This window comes from Podarcis liolepis (genome assembly GCF_965112155.1).
Source record: "Podarcis liolepis genome assembly, chromosome: 13".
NCBI lineage: Eukaryota > Metazoa > Chordata > Lepidosauria > Squamata > Lacertidae > Podarcis > Podarcis liolepis.
In genome coordinates, this window is record NC_139573.1 from 37016156 (window position 1) to 37039387 (window position 23232).

Consider the following 23232-nt stretch of genomic DNA (forward strand, 5'->3'; position numbering starts at 1 on the left):
CCTTCTCTAAACATATGTTGTTCTTCTTCTCTTATTCTATGTGTTAAGTCTGCAAGCTGCGCATATTCCATCAGTTTAAGTTGCCGTTCTTCTTTAGTTGTGGCCTCATTCATTTTCCATTTTGGGGCTAACAAAACATGTGCCGCAGTGGTGGCATACATAAATAAACTTTTTTGACACTTGGGAATTTCCATCTGAATTATTCCCAACAAAAAAGACTCTGGTTTTTTGGGGAAAGTACTTTTGAACATTTCTTTTCAATTCATTATGGATGATTTCCCAATACCCTTTTACGAGTCCACCACATATGAAAGAACGTTCCCTCAACCTCATTGCATCTCCAGCACTTATCTGATTCAGTCTTACACATCTTAGCTAAGGTATCTCAGTCTTATCTGGATTGAGCTTCAGTTTGTTGGCTCTCATCACGTCCATTCCCAAGGGCAGGCCCCAATCCAGCACATAAACACTGCCATACCTGCTTGAGCTGCAAAGGAAAAGGCAGTGCTGTGTGTCATCAGCATACTGATGATAGGTAAAGGTAAAGGTACCCCTGACCATTAGGTCCAGTCGCGGACGACTCTGGGGTTGCGGCGCTCATCTTGCTTTATTGGCCGAGGGAGCCGGCGTTTGTCCGCAGACAGCTTCTGGGTCATGTGGCCAACATGACTCAGCCGCTTCTAGTGAACCAGAGCAGCACATGGAAATGCCGTTTACCTTCCCGCCGGAGCGGTACCTATTTATCTATTTGCACTTTGACGTGCTTTTGAACTGCTAGGTTGGCAAGATCAGGGACCGAGCAACAGGAGCTCACCCTGTCGGGGATTCGAACCACCGACAAGCCCTAGTCTCAGTGATTTAGACCACAGCGCCACCCATGTCCACCACGTCACATATTGATGATACTGTGCTCCAAATCTCAGGATGGCCACACTCAGCGGCTTCACGGAAATGTTAAACCACATGGGCCCTAAATTCAATCCCTGCTGTAATGCACATTGGCAAATCCATGGCCCCAAACAACATCGTCAAATCGCCATCCAAGTAGCAGCATAGTTGCTGCAAAAGAGTACAGCCTCCCCAGAAGGATGCCCCTGTCGAGGGTGTCGAAAGCACTGAGATGTAAAGGAAAATCAGCAGGGACACACTTCCCCTGCCCCCTCCCCTGACATAAGCCATCACGTGGAGCAAGCAAATTCATCTCAAGTGCCCAAGCCAGGTCTGAACCCCCAACTGAGATGGAAATGAAGCATGTAGTTCAGGGGTCAGCAAACTTTTTCAGCAAGGGGCCGGTCCACTGACCGTCAGACCTTCTGGGGGGCCGGACTATATTTTGAAAAGAAAAAAAATGAACAAATTCCTATGTCCCACAAATAACCCAGAGATTCATTTTAAATAAAAGCACACATTCTACACATGTAAAAACACCAAGCAGGCCCCACAAATAACCCAGAGATGCATTTTACCGTATTTTTCGCTCTATAGGACGCACTTTTCCCCCTCCAAAAATGAAGGGGAAATGTGTGTGCGTCCTATGGAGCGAGTGCAGGCTTTCACTGAAGCCTGGAGAGCGAGAGGGGTTGGTGCGCACCGACCCCTCTAGCTCTCCAGGCTTCAGGAAGCTATCCGCAAGCCTTCAGAGCCCGGCGGGAGTGCCCGCCGGGCTCCCAAGGCTTGCGGATAGCAGCCTGCAGCCCGAAGCCCGGGGTGCGCTCCACAGCACACCCTGGGCTTCGGGCAGATGTCTGCAAGCCTTGGGAGGTGGGTGGGAGTTCCCGCCGGGCTCCCAAGGCTTGCAGATAGCAGCCTCCAAACCCGACCTGGTTTGGAGGCTGGCGGTGGGGGAAAGCAGCGCTTCTCCCCATCACCAGCCCCACAAGCTGGGGGGACAGCGGGGAGGCGGAGCGTGCCTTCCCATTGCTCCCTGACCTGCTCTTTGGGCTGGCGGTGGGGGAAAGCAGCGCTTCTCCCCATCGCCAGCCCCACAAACTGGGGGGACAGCGGGGAGGTGGAGCGCGCCTTCCTGTTGCTCCCTGACCTGCTCTTTGGGCTGGCGGTGGGGGAAAGCAGTGTTCCCCCCCCACCAGCCACAAAGAGCAGGTCGAAAGGAACCCAAAGCCTCCGGAGCCCAGCGGGAACTCCCGCTGGGCTCTGGAGGCTTCGGGTGAATGCACCCTGAATGCACAGAATGCACCTTGTTTTAGAGGGGGAGAACAAGAAGAAGAAAAAAATCCTGTTCTCCCCCTCCTATGGTCCGGTGCGTCCTATGGTCCAGTGTGTCCAATAGAGCGAAAAATACGGTAAATAAAATGACACGTTCTACTCATGTAAAAACACATGGATTGCCGGACCATCTGTGAGCCAGATTTAGAAGGTGATTGGGCCGGATCCGGCCCCCGGGCCTTAGTTTGCCTTCTCATGGTGTAGTTCAGGGGTGGCCAGCTCCCAAGAGACTGCAATCTACTCACAGAGTTAAAAACTGGCAGTGATCTACCCCCTTTTCGGGGGTTCGGGTCAAAGTTGTTGAGTTTTTTCAGGGAAGAGAGAAAATGTTGAGCTTTTTTTAGGGTAGCCACAGTTGTTCAGCTTCTTTGTTCAGGGGAGCCAGTGATCTACCGCAGATGCCCAGTGATCTACCAGTAGATCATGATCTAACTGTTGGACATGGCTGGTGTAGTTGATCTCTTACATGGTCTTGCAAAAGGAATCCCTGCTGGTAACAGATTGCAAAGTACCACGCTTGGGGCGGGTGGGCGTAGAGTCTGCTTTGTGATCATTTTCAGCGGGATGGACCTGGAGTCGCCTTGATGTTGCGGCTCATTTCTGCGAACTAGCTTTTCAAGCAAAATACTTACGAGCGGGACGAAGATTTCATCTGTCAGGAGAGACGCTGGGGCGTTCTTTTTCTTTTCTGAGATGAGAGGCTTCACAAACACCACATACGGCCTGAACTCCGCCGTCCTCAAGTGCGTCACAGCCTAGGCAGGCAGGAATACAAAGGGAGAATCCCGTTCACCAATCTGTAAATGCTGCACAGTAACTTAAAGCGAGAAATCAAAACTAGAGCTGGTATTTCCCACTCCCCAAACACACACACACACAGACAGCTTTCCGGGTCATGTGGCCAGCAGGACTAAACCACTTCTGGTGCAACAAGACACCGTGACGGAAACCAGAGCGCAAGGAAACACAGTTTACCTTCCTGCTGAAGCGGTACCTATTTATCTACTTGCACTGGTGTGCTTTCGAACTGCTAGGTTGACAGGAGCTGGGACAGAGCAATGGGAGCTCACCCCATCACGCAGATTCAAACCGGCGACCTTCTGATCAGCAAGCCCAAGAGGCTCAGTGGTTTAGACCACAGCGCCAGCCACGTCCCTATGCTTAAGGAGGGAGCTTGCAATGGCCCTGGAAGCCTTATCCTTTTCACTGTGCAGTTAAACACTCTTCTGAAGCCACTAGCTCCGTCAGCAGTTTTAGGGGTTTAGGTGTAGCATCACCCTGCCTATCTGCCCCTGGAAAGACAGCATGAGCCTATCTGGGACAGACAAATCCACTGTTTCCCTCCTCTACCGACAGCTCTGTCTTGTCTGCAGTAAATCAATTTGTCTGCTCTCATCCCCAGGAGAGCAGCTTACAGCAGGGTTAGCCGACAAGGGACCCTCCCAATGTTAGGGACTACAACTCCCATCAGCCCTAGCCAGCGTGGCCAATGGACAAGGATGATGGAAGCTGTAGTCCAAAATATCTGAACAGCACCAGAATGGCTCACCCTGGGTTACAGACTCTCTTAAATGAGAAAGGTTCGCGCCCTCAGCCAATAATAAGGAGCTCCCGTTGCTTGGTCCCTGCTCCTGCCAACCTAGCAGTTCAAAAGCATGTCAAAGTGCAAGTAGATAAGTAGGTACCGCTGCAGCGGGAAGGTAAACGGTGTTTCCATGTGATGTTCTGGTTCGCCAGAAGCAGCTTAGTCATGCTGGCCACATGACCTGGAAGCCGGCTCCCTCGGCCAGTAAAGTGAGATGAGAGCCGCAACCCCATAGTCGGTCACGACTGGACCTAATGGTCAGGGGTCTCTTTACCTTTACCTTATGACAACAGCTAGAGGGCTTGATTTGGCCAAACATATTTTGCTAGCCAGGGACGCGGGTAGCGCTGTGGGTTAAACCACTGAGCATAGGGCTTGCCAATCAGAACGTCGGCGGTTTGAATCCCTGCGGCAGGGGATCTGTTGCTCGGTCCCTGCTCCTGCCAACGTAGCAGTTCAAAAGCACGTCAAAGTGCAAGTAGATAAGTAGGTACCGCTGCAGCGGGAAGGTAAACAGTGTTTCCATGTGCTGTTCTGGTTCACCAGAAGCAGCTTAGTCATGCTGGCCACATGACCCGGAAGCCGGCTCCCTCGGCCAGTAAAGTGAGATGAGCGCCGCAACCCCATAGTCGGTCACGGCTGGACCTAATGGTCAGGGGTCCCTTTACCTTTACCTTATGGCAACAGCTAGAGGGCTTGATTTGGCCAAACATATTTTGCTAGCCAGGGACACAGGTGGCGCTGTGGGTTAAACCACTGAGCCTAGGGCTTGCCAATCAGAAGGTCGGCGGTTTGAATCCCTGCTACGGGGGATCTGTTGCTCGGTCCCTGCTCCTGCCAACCTAGCAGTTCAAAAGCACATCAAAGTGCAAGTAGATAAATAGGTACCACACCGGCGGGAAGGTAAATGGCGTTTCCGTGTGCTGCTCTGGTTCGCCAGAAGCGGCTTAGTCATGCTGGCCACATGACCCGGAAGCTGTACGCTGGCTCCCTCGGCCAATAAAGCGAGATGAGTGCTGCAACCCCAGAGTCAGCCACAACTGGACCTGATGGTCAGCGGTCTCTTTACCTTTATTTTGCTAGCAAATAAGGGAAACAGTCCACCAAGTGGGTATTTGGTCTCAAAAAATCTTTTTCATATAATGGGGTGACTATAACCGAAACTGATCCATCGAAACCCAAGCAATGAACGAAAAGCTGGTGTAAAACCCATGTTCCTATAGGTAAGGTGGAACTGAAATACAATTCTGGAAGATAAGATTTTTATTTTAAAAAATAAAATTTTTCTAAAAAAACACAATAATCGTGACAGTTTACCTCAGGCACGACATCCACAAGGCAAATTTTATTTCTGGACATGACCGACTGAATTGCCTCCAGGCTTGTCCCGTAGAGATTCTCTTTATACTCCCCATGTTCTACAAACCTGAAAACATTTAGGGAATTAAGTTGTGGAGCAGAATTCAAAGTATTCAGCTCAGATTTCAAAGTAGCAGAACTGTGTCATATGCTTATTACAGTCAACACTGTTTCCTCCAATAAAAAATAAGAAATGTTGGCTGCAGACAACGTGATTAAAAGGGATTACTGCTTTTGATGATTCTGGTGTCACCACCAGGAGAATAAAAGGCTAGAAATTTGAATCCATTCCAGAGAGAAATGCAGCCAACCAGCTTCACAAAACGGGGATAATCCTATCTAGACACTTATTTCTGGGGCGGGCAAGTCTTCAGAGTTGTGGCTATCAGCAGGAAAAAAGAAATCCTACCATGTCAAAGAGGAAGTTTAATATTTAGTATTTTATTTGACATGGGAAGGAAGGATCAATCTTTTGTGTTGTTATAGGAATTCTGTGGTCTCAAATATATAAATTAAATGTTCATAAATGTACAAGGCAAACACATGCAGTGGGGGGGGAGGTATTTGATCCCCTGCTAAATTTGCCCGTTTGCCCTCTGACGAAGAAATGTTGTGTTGTTTAGTCGTTTAGTCGTGTCCGACTCTTCGTGACCCCATGGACCAGAGCACGCCAGGCACTTCTGTCTTCCACTGCCTCCCGCAGTTTGGTCAAACTCATGCTGGTAGCTTCGAGAACACTGTCCAGCCATCTCGTCCTCTGTCGTCCCCTTCTCCTTGTGCCCTCCATCTTTCCCAACATCAGGGTCTTTTCCAGGGAGTCTTTTCTTCTCATGAGGTGGCCAAAGTATTGGAGTCTCAGCTTCAGGATCTGTCCTTCCAGTGAGCACTCAGGGCTGATTTCCTTCAGAATGGGTAGGTTTGATCTTCTTGCAGTCCATGGGACTCTCAAGAGTCTCCTCCAGCACCAGAATTCAAAAGCATCCATTCTTCGGCGATCAGCCTTCTTTATGGTCCAGCTTTCACTTCCATACATTACTACTGGGAAAACCATAGCTTTTACTATATGGACCTTTGTTGGCAAGGTGATGTCTCTACTTTTTAAGATGCTGTCTAGGTTTGTCATTGCTTTTCTCCCAAGAAGCAGGCGTCTTTTAATTTCGTGGCTGCTGTCACCATCTGCAGTGATCATGGAGCCCAAAAAAGTAAAATCTCTCACTGCCTCCATTTCTTTCCCTTCTATTTGCCAGGAGGTGATGGGACCAGTGGCCATGATCTTCGGCGAAGAAATGACCAGTCCATAATTTTAATGGTAGGTTTATTGTAGCTATGAGAGACAGAATAACAACAGGAAAACCCCCAGAAACCCAGAAGACAAAAGTCAGAAATTTCTTATTCTTCCGGTAAGTTTTACCATTTCTGCATATTCCATAAGTTTTTGTATCCATTCTTTCTTTGCTGGGACTTCTGATTCTTTCCATTTGGGGGCAAGTAACATTCTTGCCGCTGTAGTAGCATACATAAATAAATAAATTTCTATACGTTTTAGGTAGTTCTGTCCCTATAATTCCCAAAAGAAAAGCTTCTGGGGTTTTTTTTTTACAAAGGTTATTTCAAACATCTTTTTCATTTCATTATATATCATTTCCCAGATTTGTTCATGCTGACGGGCCTATGCAGTTGTTTCAAATGTGCCTTGAAGAGCCAGTGATTTTAATGATTGCTTCATATTGCTTTTAAATGTTTTCATGTGGTTGTATGCTGCCCTCACGCTCTACAAGAGGGTGGCATGTAAATACTGTACTTTTACAGAAAAATTACATGGATAACCTGACTGTTCTCAAATACCAGCTGATGATCTTTTGTAGGGTTAGATTTAATTGTTTTCCTTCTGCTGTACTAGATGGCTGTTTTGGGGGTACTCTATATAATAAAACGGCTCTGGCCCTGTGGGGGTGGAGCAACAGAAGCATTAAGACCTGCTCTTTTTGCATGCAACTTTTGCAGAGATGAGTAAAATAGGTTACGTACTCTCCTACTACTAAAATAGTCAGGAAGGACTTTTGAATGTTATATGGCCTACTTACTGCTTGACTTGAACAAAATAATAGTGGAAAGAGTTGCTAGGTTTCTCCTTTCAAAGAGCCATGAAGGGGCTTTATTAATTTAACTGTATTTTTGGCTTGCTTCTGGGCTATAGTTTATATAAGCACCATATAGTTTAACTCTGTGTAAAGTTAGAAATTGTATGATTTTGTTCTGTTTTTGCTGGGTCTGTGACCATATAATAATTAAAAAACCCCACTGTTGTAGTTTTCTCATTCACTACAGTCCCATATTAAGAAAATGTGTGCAGCTCAACAACAAAAATTCCCTGACCAGTTGTTTTTTTAAGAGCCCAGAAGCTTCTACAGTGATACCTCAGGTTAAGTACTTAATTCGTTCCAGAGGTCCATTCTTAACCTGAAACTGTTCTTAACCTGAAGCACCACTTTAGCTAATGGGGCCTCCCGCTGCTGCCATGCCACCGGAACACGATTTCTGTTCTCATCCTGAAGCAAAGTTCTTAACCTGAAGCACTATTTCTGGGTTAGCGGAGTCTGTAACCTGAAGCGTATGTAACCTGAAGCGTATGTAACCTGAGGTACCACTGTATTAGCAAAGAGGATGGTAGCCTCTCTGAATATAGATCGGATTCTGGAGTCTTCCCCGGAAGAGACTTCATTTTCCTCCCAACAAAAGCACAAGACATCAAGGCCTACTTGTTATGCTGCACATCTGTCTCAAACGACTGCTTGGAAACAAAATTGTACTCCACGCCTTCCTTTTCGTGGCTCTTCTTCAACCTTGTGGTATCTGGGGGAGAGAGAGAGAGAGAGAGGAAGCCAAGAATCAGACCATATCAACATGACCAATGTGGCACTGCTATTTGCAAAGGAGAATTTGTTCTGGGCAGGGGCGTAGCAAGGGGGGTGCGGCCCACTGACAAAATGGCGGGCAGCACTCACCGCTGGGCCTGCAACGTGCCCGAGCCATGCGTCTCAGGCACCCGCAGGCGCCACCCTGTCCGCCCGCTGCCCCCCCCAGCTGTTGGCCAGCTGAGGCCCCATAGTGTGCCCCTTCCCAGCCCCTATGGTGTGCCGCCTCAGGTGCCCAAGAGGCTTCCTCCGCTGCTGCTTCTGGGTGGCAAACCAATCCTCAAGGCTTAATTATTGAAATACTTTATTGTCACTTGTACAACTTGTATACAGTAAGATTACACGAGCACCCCCCACTCAGCTCTCTTAAGTCTTAATTCCCCTCATTTACTGACACACATCCACCAAACCCGAAAGTCAGTTGCCCCGTTGTTATCTTTTCATTCAGCAGCCTAACAGCCCACAGATAGAAGCTGTTCTTTGCCCTGTTGGTGTGACTAATCATGCTTCTGCATCTTCTGCCTGATGGCAGGAGATCAATAAAGTGCCGGCCAGGGTGTGAATCATCCCTGAGAATTTTCCTCACTCTCCTGAGGCAACGTTCTTCCGCTGTTTCATCCAGAGGATTCAGGGGACTGCCCATAATATCTTGTGCTGTATTCACCACCCTCTGTAGGCACTTCCTATCAGATGATGTCAAACCAGCGTACCACACCGTGATGCAGTATGAAAGGAGACTTTCTATTGTGGACCGGTAGAAGGAGATCATCAAATGTTGATTGACATCGTTCTTCCGCAATACTCTGAGGAGATGGAGTCTCTGTTGTGCTTTCTTAACCACCTGGGTTGTATTTATTTTCCAAGTAAGGTCTTCACTGAGATAAACTCCTGGGAATTTAAAGGAAGAGACTCCCCACATAGCCCTCTCCGATGTACAGCGGGGCTAGTTCTCCTCTCTTCCTCCGAAAGTCCAACACAATCGCATAATGATGTAGAACATAAGGACAGCCTGCCTGGATCAAGCCAATGGCCTATCCCAGGCATAGGCAAACTCAGCCCTCCAGATGTTTTGGGACTACAATTCCCATCAGCCCTAGCGAACAGGACCAGTGGTCAGGGATGATGGGAGTTGTAGTCCCAAAACATTTGGAGGGCCGAGTTTGCCTATCCCTGGCCTACCCAGTCTAGAGCTTCCTGTTACTGCAGCAGCCAACCAGTTGCTTATGGAAAGCCTGCGAGCACGACCCAAGCACAAGAGCTCTGTTTCCTTCTGTGGGTTTCCAGCAACTGGTATTCAGAAGCATGACTGGGGAGCCAGAGCAGAGCCCTCATGGCTAGTAGCCATCAGTAGCTGTCTCCTCCAGGAATTTGCCCAATCTTCTTTTAAAGCCATCTGTCAGGGAACTGCCATCGGAGCTAGAGGCAGAGGGAAGGCTCCAGAGGGATGCCGGAGAGGGTCCCAGTAGGGAGAGAGGCAGCCCATCTGCTGGGGAAGGAAATCAGCGTAACACCAGTGGAGAAGGGGGGCAGATGGGGGAATCGGAAAGGAATCTCCAAGACTCTTCGCCGGAGACCAGCGGAGAGAGTACGGGTACTCCGCTGCCCACACCTTCCCTGCGCAGAAGACTTCCGCGCAGGGAGAGTAGGAGGAGACTTGGCATCAAACAACTTTTATGCTGGAAAAGGTTTAAGAAACGCCCACTGACGGATTCTGCCAGCGACTGAGACAGTCACGATGCTGGAGGCTGTTCAGTCAGAAAGGGTTAACCAGGTAACCTAGCCAGGAGTGGCGGCAACGTACACACGAGCAACCCCTAAAACCATTACACCATCCAAGCTGGTGGCCATCACTGCCTCCTGAGCAAATTCCACAGTTTAACTTTGCGCTGCATGAAGCTGTACTTTTTATCTTTCGTCTGTCCTTGGGGGTCCAACGTTCAGCTTGCTAAAGTGCCGCTGAAAGAGACAAAACTTTGGCCCAGAACAAGGATATAGCCTGAGTGCCTCGTTTCTAGTTCTATAGATCATTTAATGAAGGGGTCAGCAAACTTTTTCAGCAGGGAGTTGGTCCACTGTCCCTCAGATCTTGGGGGGGGGGGGGTGGACTATATTTTGAAGGAAAAAAATGAACGAATTCCTATGCCCCACAAATAACCCAGAGATGCATTTTAAATAAAAGCACACATTCTACTCATGTAAAACCACACTGATTCCCAGACCGTCCACGAGCCGGATTTAGAAGGCGATTGGGCCGGATCTGGCCCCCAGGCCTTAGTTTGCCTACTCATGATTTAATGTGTCAACATGAATCAAAGTTATGAATATTGCAGTTGTTGTATAAGGGATTATTATTTTGACTGGAATGTAATTGAAATTAATATGATTTTGGAATGCAGAAATAAAGAAAACCACCAAAGCATCGATTCTAGCACATGGGGAGTCATCTAAATGATATAATTCGGTATTTGAATGATCAGTATTAGTAATTGTATTATAATTTGGTATTGTTATAGTGAGGCTATTATTGGATTGTCATTGAAAATTAATTTAATAATAATAATAATAATAATAATAATAATAATAATAATAATAAAAAACAACAACTTTGGCCCCGAGAGACTCTTGACAAAGGAGTGGTGGGGCCTCCATAGACCTGATCTCTGAGAAACCTTTGTTCTACTTGTCTGTTTTTATCCTCAGTGGGTAGGTGTGTGTTCCATTTATGGCAGTAGCAGCCAATGTGGTGCCTGCCACAGGTTTTGGTCTACAGCTTCTATCAAAACTGGCCACCTAGGCAGTGGAGGCCACAGCAGGCAACATCCTTCCACCCAAAACTGAAGCCCTCAACCCAGCTCCCACCCACCCTAAAGGTAAAGGTAAAAGGACCCCTGACCATTAGGTCCAGTCGTGGCTGACTCTGGGGTTGCGGCGCTCATCTTGCTTTATTGGCCGAGGGAGCTGGCGTACAGCTTCCGGGTCATGTGGCCAGCATGACTAAGCCGCTTCTGGCGAACCAGAGCAGCGCACGGAAATGCCGTTTACCTTCCCGCCGGAACAGTACCTATTTATCTACTTGCACTTCGTGCTTTCGAACTGCTAGGTTGGCAGGAGCAGGGACCGAGCAACCGGAGCTCACCCTGTCGTGGGGATTCAAACCACTGACCTTCTCATCGGCAAGTCCTAGGCTCAGTGGTTTAACCCACAGTGCCACCCTAAAAAAAAGCACTACTGGACCATACCCAGAGTTGACATGCAGTGTTCTGAATTCAGGCGCCAGGTCCCCCACCCCTGGTTTAAAGCACCATTTGTGCAATCGTGCATTTGAAATCATTGAGACTTGCCACCCCCACCCACCGCCTGCCCGCTGATAATTGCTATTTTAAAAACTCCGTCATTTTGTTTTTAACAAAAAAAAAAAAAATGCTCAGGAGAAAAAGGGAGGGTGTTTGTGCCTTGAATAGCTCCTTCTGCTCCAAACTAGTAGAATTTGTTCCTTCCTGATCTTCATCCTCTAGAGATGAATACATACCGTATTTTTCCATGTATAAGACTATGTTTTTTTCCTTTAAAAATGTTGTTGATAGGCTGGCGCTGCGGTGAACGGTCAGTCGAATGGCGGTTGCTATAGGCTAGGCATAGGCAAACTCAGCCCTCCAGATGTTTTGGGACTACAACTCCCATCATCCCTAGCTAACAGGACCAGTGGTCAGGGCTGATGGGAACTGCAGTCTCAAAACATCTGGAGGGGCGAGTTTGCCTATGCCTGCTGTAGGCGATCGGACAACCGAATGGCAGTTGGTGGCGGTGAGCAGTCTGTTGAGTGGTGGTTGGTGGAAGTGATTGGGTGTTTTTTTGACAACCCCCCCCCCAAAAAAAAAGCTCAAAATTGGGCAATCCCCTCCAAAAAAAGCTCAACAACTCTGAGCCATCTCCCTCCATTTTCTTAAATCTGAGTCCCCCAAAAGAGGGGGCGTCTTATACATGGGGGAGTGTTATAGACAGGAAAATATGGTATGTGACAACAGCATAGCAAGTGTGCTTCCTACAGGATAGGGTCCCTGGTAGTGAAAGAGAGGAGAGGTACATCTCTCTCTCTCTCTCTCTCTCTCTCTCTCTCTCTCTCTCTCTCTCTCTGTGTGTGTGTGTGTGTGTGTGTGTACATTTCCCCCAGGCATTTTTCTTTTAGTTTAACTGGTTTTTTTGGGGGGAGTGGGGTTTAGGGCCGAGAAGCAACATAGAAAGAAAAAACCCCGAAGCCTTCCTTTTAGGAATTCTAAGTGCTGAAATCCCAAAGGAGCAGAAAATACTATTTATATATGCGACCACAGCTGCACAGATGTTATTCGCCCAGGGATGGAAAGAAGATAAAATTCCAACCAGAGAAGAATGGCAGATTAAGTTGATGGATTATGCCAAAATGGCAAAAACGACCAGAAGAATCAGAAATCAGGAAGACCAAATTTTTAATAAAGAATGGGGGGGAAATATAATTTATCTTAAAAATCGTTGTAAACAGTTAAAACCGTTAGTAGGATTGGAATATCACTTGTAGTTTAATGGTGAATTGTGGACATAATGGAGATGTAAAAGGTTTGGATTATTATAAAAGATGCGGGAGGAAATGATTAACAATAGGACCCACAAAGGGGAGGAAGGAAGCTCAGGAAATTCTTTGGACTCTTCTTTTCATATTGTATGTTGGATATATGATTGTAAAACTTTAATTTGAAAAACCAAATAAATATATAAAATAAAAAAATTCCTTCCAGTAGCACCTTAAAGACCAACTAAGTTAGTTCTTGGTATGAGCTTTCGTGTGCATGCACACTTCTTCAGATACCTGAATCTGGTATCTGAAGAAGTGTGCATGCACACGAAAGCTCATACCAAGAACTAACTTAGTTGGTCTTTAAGGTGCTACTGGAAGGAATTTTTTTATTTTGACTATGGCAGACCAACACGGCTACCTATCTGCAAATAAATATATATATTTTTTAAAAGAAAAGCAGCATGGAAATGCCAAAACGAAGACATTTTGTAATAAAATGGCAGCACTAGTAAATTTCATACTTTAACAAATGTTATGTTCATCCCAGAACCTGTTACTGCTGCAGCGAAGTCTTTGGCTGTTCACCCTGGATTTTCCTGCTGTTTTTACTGTTATATCATGTGCAATATTATCCATCCTCAACTGCAGCTACATTCTTGAGCTACGTTGTGAACCGCCCTGTGATCTTTGGTCTGTTTTTGAGTTCCTAACCTTTAGGGCCTAGGGACACGGGTGGCACTGTGAGTTAAACCACAGAGCCTAGGGCTTGCCGATCAGAAGGTCGGCGGTTCGAATCCCTGCGACGGGGTGAGCTCCCGTTGCTCGGTCCCTGCTCCTGTCAACCTAGCAGTTCGAAAGCACCTCAAAGTGCAAGTAGATAAATAGGTACCGCTTCGGCGGGAAGGTAAACGGCGTTTCCGTGCACTGTTCTGGTTCGCCAGAAGCGGCTTAGTCATGCTGGCCACATGACCCAGAAGCTGTACGCCGGCTCCCTCGGCCAATAAAGCGAGATGAGCGCCGCAACCCCAGAGTCGGACATGACTGGACCTAATGGCCAGGGGTCCCTTTACCTTTAACCTTTAGGGCCTTAGGCTTTTATCTAAAGTGATTCTCCCACCCTCCGTGGTATATCTGCAAATACAACCTCATTTTGCACGAACGGTGTTGTTCTGGCTACATAGAAGTTTGGCACTTGAGAATGAGTTTGCTGTTTGCAAAGTACACTGGGGTTTGGGGTGGTTGTTTAAAAAGGCTTGTTTCTATCCACATGCAACGTCTGAAGGGTTTCAATCACTCAAGGGGGGAACGCAAACGCATGCCCTTCACTAACTCTGCGTCCTCTGGGCAGGGCTCCAGCCGAAGTCACCTAGATGCCAACTCTCTTACGGGTGGGCAGGAGACAGGCAGTTTTTCAAGCTAATGTTGCTCCCTCCCTCCCCCTTCGGAAATTGATTTCCTAACTTGGGCTGCATTCTGCGCCTTTCACCTTGGTTGCGGTTTCCTAAACCGTGTTCTTGTCAGTTAACTGAACTGCCCCAGAAATTTGGTTGAGCTTGCTGGATGGAAGCGAAACCGCTTGACGGCCAACCCAACCCCCCAATCCCTTCATTTGCAAGTTAATGAAGACAACACTAACTAAAATTGAGCTTACAATGCAGCTTTGGAACTTGGCAAGAGACAGTATCTGAAAATGTTTTTTCTTTCTTTTTGCAACGCCATCCTCCGCCCCATACATTTAAGACTGTACAGTGGTACCTCAGGTTACTTACGCTTCAGGTTACAGACGCTTCAGGTTACAGACTCCGCTAACCCAGAAATAGTACCTCGGATTAAGAACTTTGCTTCAGGATAAGAACAGAAATCGTGCTCTGGCAGCGCGGCAGCAGCGGGAGGCTCCATTAGCTAAAGTGGTGCTTCAGGTTAAGAACAGTTTCAGGTTAAGAACGGACCTCCGGAACGAGTTAAGTACTTAACCCGAGGTACCACTGTACTCTGAATTGATGGAAAGCTTTCATTATGTCTGCTTGGTCTTCTTTCTGCTTTTATTATCAAGTGGGACGGCAGGGACGGCCCACACATGAAGCAAGGTGAAGCAACTGCCTCAGGGAACATTTTGGACTCACAGCTGCCCATGGAGTCACAGGTCAAGCCTGTGTACAGTTTCCCTTGATTTGCCTGGTAACAAAGAGACTGAGAAGAGAGATGGTAGCCATCGTCAATTAACTCAAGGGCTGTCACATAGAAGATGGAGCAAGTTCGTTTTCTCCTGCTCCAGAGGGTAGCACTCGAACCACTGGATTCAAGTTACAAGAAAGGAGATTCCAACTAAACATGAGGAAGATCTTACTGATTATAAGAGCTGTTTGGCAGCGGAACGGTCTCCCTCGGGAGGTGGTGGACTCTCCTTCCTGGGAGATGTTCAAGCAGAGGTTGGATGGTCATCTGTCATGGATGCCTTACTTGAGAGTCCCACATTGCAGGGGTTTGGATTAGATGACGCTCGGGGTCCCTGCCACCTCTACAATTCTATGGTTCTATGCAGTGCTATTTTTCTAGAAAAAGAGATGCCGGAATTCACCATGAACGCCTCCCTTGTTCTCTTACGATACTAATGGCGCCCACCTAAGAGGTGCTGGAACTGAGTTTCGGTGAGTTCCGGCTGGAAAAAAGTCCTGGCCTGGGTGGAATGTTGCAGAATCTAGCTCTGTGGTCCCCAACACGGGGCACATGCCCCACAAGGGAGAAATGTGATTTTTAAAGGGGGGGGCAATTTGGAAGCTTGTTTAGACCAAATTAATGGCCTTTCAAGCTTCCTCCACGTGAATAGTTCACTTTTGAATACAGTCATACCTCATGTTGCATCCGCTTCAGGTTGAGTTTTTTCAGGTTGCGGATGGCCAAAACTCGGAAGTACCAGAATGGGTTACTTCCGGGTTTCGGGAGTCGTGCATGCGCAGAAACGCTAAATCGCACTTTGTGCATGCACAGAAGCGCCGATTCGCAGCCCACGCATGCGCAGACGCAGGTTGCGAATGTGCATCCCTCACAGATCACGTTTTCAACCCGAGCGTCCACTGTAATAAGAATTATATGTCACGGCGGGGGAGAGAGATCAGGATTTCAGAGATGCTTAGGTGGGGCATGGCCAAAAAAAGGTTGGGAACCACTGATCTAGCTCCTCTTGGTGGATAAATTTTATTTTTTCATAGCACAGAACACACTGCACCTCAGGAACGGGAAGCGTTTTTTCAGTTGGCGGTCATGTTGTATCAAATTAATCCATCAGGGTCTGACTGGCACACTTTCTCCTCCTTCATACACCCCCATAAATTAGGCCAAAAGAATAAATAAGGCTGGGGGGGTTGTAGGTTCCCACCTCCCCACTCCCGCCTGGTTATATTCCAGCCTAGTACTCAGCAGCCATGAGCTATTTCTCCATGGACTTTACTGATGCCAGAAATGATATTCTGCATCTGGCCTCACACCGTGGACATTTATATAATCTCCTTGTTGGCTCCCAAAACGGTTTTCACATTTTATAGCCGAGTTCGGTGCCTTACAAATGTTTCAATTATTCAACACCTCCATCAGCGGCGGCAAATTTTTCCCAATGTTGCTGCTCTGATTTAATTCCAGCAGCTTCAGAATCGTATCAGGAAGTTCCCACTGCCGCCGCCGCCACCATCGCCTTGTTCTTCGGCAGTGGTTGAAAGCCAGATTATTGGACCACCCTCAAACCCCAACCCATCCTAATGCATTTAGGACCAAAGCAAGCAATCTGCCTCCCCGCTCACTATAGAATTTTGTGTTGAATAAAACAACAGCAGCAGCCCTCTGCCATCGATGTTTTGAAAAGCACAAAATGCTGATGCAAAAAAGAGGAAGGCTTCAAAATCAAAAGCAGGTGATAAGAAGGGGAGCGGCTCATTTTAAGGGGCAAAAAAAAGAAAGGAAAGTTGGAAAGAGAAGCCCCTGTACTTATATCCAAACCCTTTTATAGGCTGAGCATGTGATGTTAAGTAAGTGGGTGCATCTAATGTTCTTTTTTTAAAAAAAACAACAACATATTTTTAAAATTATAGGCAGGAGTGATGGAATTAGGATCAGGGAACTGCAGCGTGTTGGGCATGGGGTTTTGTTTTGTTTTGTTTACAGTCCTTGCAAACAAAAAACAAAAAACCCCACTGCTTGAGCTTTGCAAGAGGTGGCTTTGCATAGTTTAACCCAGCGATGTGGAACTTCCAAATGGTGTTGGATTCCATCAGATCAAGCCATTCAGACTTATTCTGCCCTGTAGGCACCTGCCACCTGCATCGTGCCTGCCCCACAGCAACGTGGGCTCTGCAGGTCCGAATTCTCCAACCTTTTGTCTGCTGATATTCATAGAATCGTAGAATTGTAGAGTTGGAAGGGACCTCAATCCCCCCTGCAATCTCAGCTAAAGCATCCATGGCAGATGGCCACCCAACCTCTGCTTAAAAACCTCCACGGAAGGAGAGTCCACCACCTCCCTGGGAGTCCGTTCCACTGTCAAACAGCTCTTACTGTCAGAAAGTTCTTTCTGAAGTTGAGTCGGAATCTCCTTTCTTGTTACTGGGAGCCGTTGGTTCAAGTCTTCCGCTCCAGAGCAGGAGAAAACAAGCTTGTTCCTCTTCCATGTGACAGCCTTTGAGATATTTGAAGATGGCTAATGTATCTCCTCTCAGTCTCCTCATTTCCAGGCTAAACGTTCCCAGCTCCTTCAACCGTTCCTCATAAGGCTTTGTTTCCAGACCTTTGACCATCCTGATCGCCCTCCTCTGCGCACGTTCCAGCTCATCCTTCTTAAATGGAGGCGCCCAAAATTGATTATAACCCCTATCATCCCGAACCAGCTTTGCCAAAGGTGAGGGATGATGGGAGCTGTAGTCCAAGGACACCGTTGACAACGGTGTCTCCGAAAATTTTTACACATCACTTGGAAGACAGGTGAACTAATGCCAATGTACTGGAAGAAGCAAAGATCACCAATGTCGAAGCAATGATTCTTCAACATCACCTTCGTTGTACTAGTCATGTTGTGCGGATGCCTGATTATCATCCTCCAAAGCAACTACTCTATTCTGAACTTAAAAATGGAAAGCGTAATGCTGGTGGTCAACAAAAGACTCTCTCAAGGCAAATCTTTAAAAATGTAGTATAAACACCGACAATTGGGAAACACTGGTCTGTGAGTGCTCCAACTGGAGAACAGCCTTTACCAAAGGTGTCATGGGCTTTGAAGACGCTCAAGCTCAGGACAAAAGGGAGAAACGTGCAAAGAGGAGGGCACACTTGGCAAACCCTCACCGTGATCAACTCCCGCCTGGAAACCTATGTCCCCACTGTGGAAGGATGTGTGGATCCAGAATTGGCCTCCACAGTCACTTACGGACCCACTTTTAAAATCGTGTGTATGGAAGACAATCTTACTCGGCTACGAGTGATCGCCAAAGAAGAAGAAGTCGTCCAATGATATCTGGGGACCCAAGGTTGAAGAACACAGGCGTGAACATGGGTCTGTGAGGTGCTTGTGGGGAGAGGCGGGGTGACCCTCTGCTCCCCTTCCCCTCTTACAATCCCCGTGGGAGCAGCGAGGCCAACCGAGACAGATGCTTGGCAGCTGAAATGCCACCTCCACACCAACTCTGTTTTAAAAAAACCTCTCGGGACCAGGCACACTCTGATGAGCGCAGCGAAAATCGCAGCAAACAAGCCAAGGAGAATCTCTGGGGGCAAGAAGTGCCCCACGTGCGTGCACACAAAACATACACACGCTTGGCACGAACGGTGTCCCTGCTCAGGTGTGCCTACAAGCCCTTCTAAGGTAGAAGGCAGTTTCTGCATTTGGGATCCCAAGAGACGAAGGACCCATCTGTGCACAGCTTTCAAATCATCCGCAGTGGCCGGGGGTTTGCTGAGTTATGAGGCATGCGTGCATACGCAGCACTTATTTAAGACATTCTGGGATAATTATTTCTGTCATCTGCCACGGATGGATGGCTTAATAGCAAGTCATCCATCATCCCAATTCAGCGGCCCTTCGGAGCAGTTTCACACTCTCGCCGCCACTCGCTCCCAGTGTGGCAAGTTGCGTGCGAACATAATTCACAGGGAAACAGAGGCTTCAAAATATTAAGGTTTGCATTTGAGCAGTGGTGCAGCTAGCCACTCAGGTGCCTGGTGCAGGGGCGTGTCCTGCAGCCGGGGGCGGGGCGATATGCCCCTGTGGGCGGGGCAAGCCTCTCCTGCGCCTGGAGCCTCTCTGCCGCCTCCCCCTCAGCTGTAGGGCGGCTGAGGGAGAGGCAGTAGACAGGCGCAGGTCCCACGCTGCCGTTTCACGCAGCACGGAACCTGCTGGCCCCTAAGCCACCACGTCACTCCTAAAAAGTTTCAAGAGCCCAATTTTTATTTATTTTTAAAACTCATTTTATCACACACACCCCTCAGTGATGACACCCGGGGTGGACCACACTCACCCTTCCTCCGCCATTCCATTTGAGAATCATTCACTTGTTTGTTTGTTTTTCAGACCTTTAAATGGAGCAATTTTAATACATCTCTCCTTAAAAGGTAAAGGACCCCTGGACGGTTAAGTCCAGTCAAAGGCGACCATGGGATTGAGGAGCTCATCTCGCTCTTCAGGCCAAGGGAGCCGGTGTTTGTCCACAGACAGCTTTCCAGGTCATGTAGCCAGCATGACTAAACCGCTTCTGGTGCAACAGGACACCGTGACGGGAACCAGAGCACACGGAAACGCCGTTTACCTTCCTGCAGCAGTGGTATCTATTTATCTACTTGCACTGGTGTGCTTTCGAACTGCTAGGTTGGAAGGAGCTGGGCCAGAGCAATGGGAGCTCACTCCATTGCGGGGATTCGAACCACCGACCTTCCAATTGGAAAGCCCAAGAGGCTCAGTCGTTTAGACCACAGTGCCACCCGCATCCCTATCTCTCCTTAATGACTGGGTGGGTGGGAGGTGCCTTTGATTCTCTTTCTTTCTTTCTCTCTTTCTTTCTTCTCTTTCTCTCTCTCTCTTTGTCTTTTCCCTCCCTTTTTCTTTCTCTCTTTCTCTCTCTTACTTTCTTTTCCCTCCCTCTTTCTCTCTCATTCTCTCTCTCCCTCCCTCCCTCCCTTTCTTTCTTTCTTTCTTTCCTTCCTTCCTTCCTTCCTTCCCTCTCTCTCTCTCTCTCCCCTTTCTTTTTCTCTCATTCCCCCCTCTCTTTCTCACTCTTTCTTTTCCCTCCCTCTTTTTTCTCTCTCATTCTCTCTCCCTCTCTCCCTCTCTTTCTCCCTCTTTGTCTCATTCCCTTTCTTTCTTTCTCACTTTCTTTCTTTTCCCTCCCTCTTTTTTCTCTCCCACTCTCTCTCTCTTTCTCTCTCTCTCTCTCCCTCTCTCTTTCCCTCTCCCTCTTTCTCTCTCTACACCCCCCACACACACACTCATTCTAGCTTCTTGCTCACTGCTCCCGGCTCTTTCTACAGCTATAGATTGCAATGGAAGCCTTCCCTCTCAGGTCTGCCAAATGCACATTTCACCTGACACTGTAATAAACGGCTTGGCATAAATGGTGGAGGTGCTGGGGCGAGGCGGGAGGTGCATTTTGCCATGGAAAAGAAAAGAAAAGCGGGGTTTACTCACGTGGCACGGCAACGCCATACTCCTGCGGGTTCTCTGCCACCACCTTCTGCTTGAGCTCGTTCAAACGGGACCCCAAAGAACCTGAGAGGTCAGAGAGAGAAGGTGTATCACTGCGGCTGAACAAAAAGCACAGGGGTACCTTACAGAAGATGCAGCCGAAAGGAACAGGTCAGGAACAGGTCCGCACCCAGGACCCTCATAATAATCATAATCATAATAGTTTTTAAAAAATTATTTATATCCCGCTCTCCCCAGCCAAGACCAGGCTCAGGGTGGCTAACAACCAATATAAAAACAAATTGATTGAAATACAACTTAAAAACAAGATTAAAATACAACATTAAAACATTAAAATGCAGCCTCATTTCAATGGAAACTCAAATCAAAAACTTTTTGGGGGATGAAAACATCAGGTCTTCACTAAGGCTAACTATCCAGACTGGTCCTACATGGGCCAGAAAAAAGCCAGGGAAGTCCCCACATAGGAGTTCCATCACAGGAGGAGAAAGGAAAAAAAGAAAGAGGGGGAGACTAAAGGAATTCTAGTCTCCATCAGTGGCTAAGACAAAGTTCTGGACATCGTCGGGCTTCCACATTTTCGCTCGCCATCCGCAACAACCCTTCCTCCTGAGCTTGAAGAAAGGGGCGTCCTAGAAGTTGCAGAAACCCTGCACTCATTCAGCTCCAAGTCTGGCAGGACCGGCCCTACCATTAGGCTGAGTGAGATAACCGCCTCAGGCAGCAGATACTGAAGGGTGGCAGTGAGGAACTAAGTGGACAGGCCTGCATGTGAGCACACCACACACAGCCTGCCGTGTTGGGGCGTGTTGAATTTTTCAACTTTCCTATTCCCCAAATGAGGGGTGCTAAAAAAAGTTGTAACGTGCCTTGGGAATTCAAAAAATATATTTGGGTTCAATTCAGGGCTTTTTTCCCCAGGAGGAACTCACCACAACTCAGGCACCTCTCATGTGGGTGCCATTGCCATTATAAAATAACAAGGTGAGTTCATGGTGAGTTTTGCCACCTCTTTTTCTAGAAAAATAGCACTGGTTAAATTAATCTAACTTAGTTTTGCTTGGTAAGTAAAATGTGTGTGAAATTGCATAGAAAGCATTAAAAATGATTGCTAAGTACCTGCCATTGTATAGTATTATTACTATTATCATTAGCTACTATTTAGCATTACTTGATGTTTTCAGAAGGTGATTTTCTTTTAAAAAAATGGTTTTCCAAGAACAATTTATGTGCTCTTTAATCAAACATAGATTTACCAAGCTAAATGTTGTCCAGTCACAAAAATGCTAGCAGATTTGAATTCCTCACACCCAAAACCCGTATTTTAAAGACCCATCACTGAAGAAATCTGCAAAAAAGTTAATCTGCCAGCCTTGACAACCCTGGAGGCTGCTTGGCAACTGTAGGCCCAACATGCCTGGGGTGCCTCAGGGACTGATGGGAATTATAGTCCAAAACTCCCAGTTAGCAAAGACCGATGTAAAAGCACTGCTTTTTTGAGACTACCTAGGCTCCAGTTAAGGTCAATCCAAATTCCAGTCCTCTTTGAATAGTGAAACAAGGCTTTTTTGAGTGAATCTATCTATATACAAGAGGAACCTCTCGGCTGCCGAACGTTTCAGAAGCCGAACACCAAAAACCCAGAAGTAAATGCTTCCATTTTTTAACGTGCCTCAGAAGTCGAACGGCTTCCGGGGCACGTTTCTCATTTTTCTCAATTGATTTTGCCAACCGCTCATTGCGCCTCGGTTGTCGAACGTCTTGGAAGCCGAACGGTCTTCCGGAATGGATTACGTTCGACAACGAGGTTCCACTGTATATGGATACAGATATATATATACACACACACACCACCTCAGGCACACACCCCCCCCCCCAAGATTTATTCTCCACTTCTCAGAGGTTTGGGAAAGGCTGGTCTTGGGCTCCAGAATATCTTTATTTCAGAAATAAAGCTGCTGGGCAAGGCAGCTGTGAGTAAACATATCAGACGACACAGTGATTCTTCAAACAGCTCTTGTTTATTCACAGGCCAGAACAGAACTGAACTGAAGGGTTCAGCCAACCTGCTTATATAGAGCTCCACTAGAACGCAACAGTAACCATTTTCTGTAACTATCCAATCACTGAACATCACTTTCAATCCCTTATTTGCATATGTGGACCTGAGTGAAAACTATCTACAGTATCCCCCTGCTGACCCAGGGTGAGAACTTCAGTACATAACACCAGCGATAGCCTTTTCCTCACAGAATAACTCACCAATCAAAACCACCAGCCTCTTTCTTTCTCCTGGCTGCTGCTGATATTTGACCACCTCCTCGTAGGTGAGGAGCTCTGAGGGGTGAGGCTGTTCAACCTGCTTGGCTTCACTTTGGCCATTTTGCTTCTCCTTTCGACTCAGCCGGAAACTCCGTCTCAAGCCAGCTGCAAAGCCAAAAAGAACATCATTGTCACCAAGTTTGATCCGATGGGTTGGGGACCCCCAACTGGTGCAAGGTTCTGAACTACAAAAAAAAATAAAATAACCCCAATTCTTAAGGAAGGGGAAAGCCCCAAAACCAGCCCAAATAGCTACTCCCAGTGGCCACAGAATGCTGGCTGAATGTTGCTGGGCGAGCGGGTGAAAGGGAAATGGGACGGCATATCCTGGGAGAAAATGTGACTGACTAAGCCGGAATCCTGTCCAGAAGCACTTCAATGCTGCAACGTTTTGTGGCTTGCCTCATTTGTAAAATGCATTAACGCAAATACATAAATTGCAATACAAAAGCAAGCATGTAAAACAAAAGCAACTTGTAATCATAACAATAACAACAACAATAATAACTATTTATTTATACCCCGCCCATCTGGCCGGGTTTCCCTAGCCACTCTGAGCAGCTCCCAACAGAATATTAAAAACATGATAAAACATCAAACG

At 47.2% G+C, this 23232-nt stretch overlaps 1 protein-coding gene across 8 annotated transcripts in view; it reads right to left on the bottom strand.

The window, feature by feature from the left end:
- MPP3 (MAGUK p55 scaffold protein 3) overlaps positions 1 to 23232 on the bottom strand; it is a 109739-nt gene that overhangs the window by 4553 nt on the left and 81954 nt on the right. For all 8 annotated transcript variants that reach the window (XR_014518119.1, XR_014518120.1, XM_083469855.1 and 5 more), the window contains 5 exons: positions 22572 to 22736; positions 20292 to 20372; positions 7927 to 8020; positions 5126 to 5234; positions 2856 to 2978 (listed from right to left, as the gene is read on the bottom strand). Coding sequence is in view for 6 of the 8 variants with exons in the window: in XM_083469855.1 (XP_083325981.1) it covers positions 2856 to 2978; positions 5126 to 5234; positions 7927 to 8020; positions 20292 to 20372; positions 22572 to 22736 (572 nt within the window). In the remaining 2 variants the exon portion in view is untranslated. The remainder of the gene's footprint in view (positions 1 to 2855; positions 2979 to 5125; positions 5235 to 7926; positions 8021 to 20291; positions 20373 to 22571; positions 22737 to 23232) is intronic.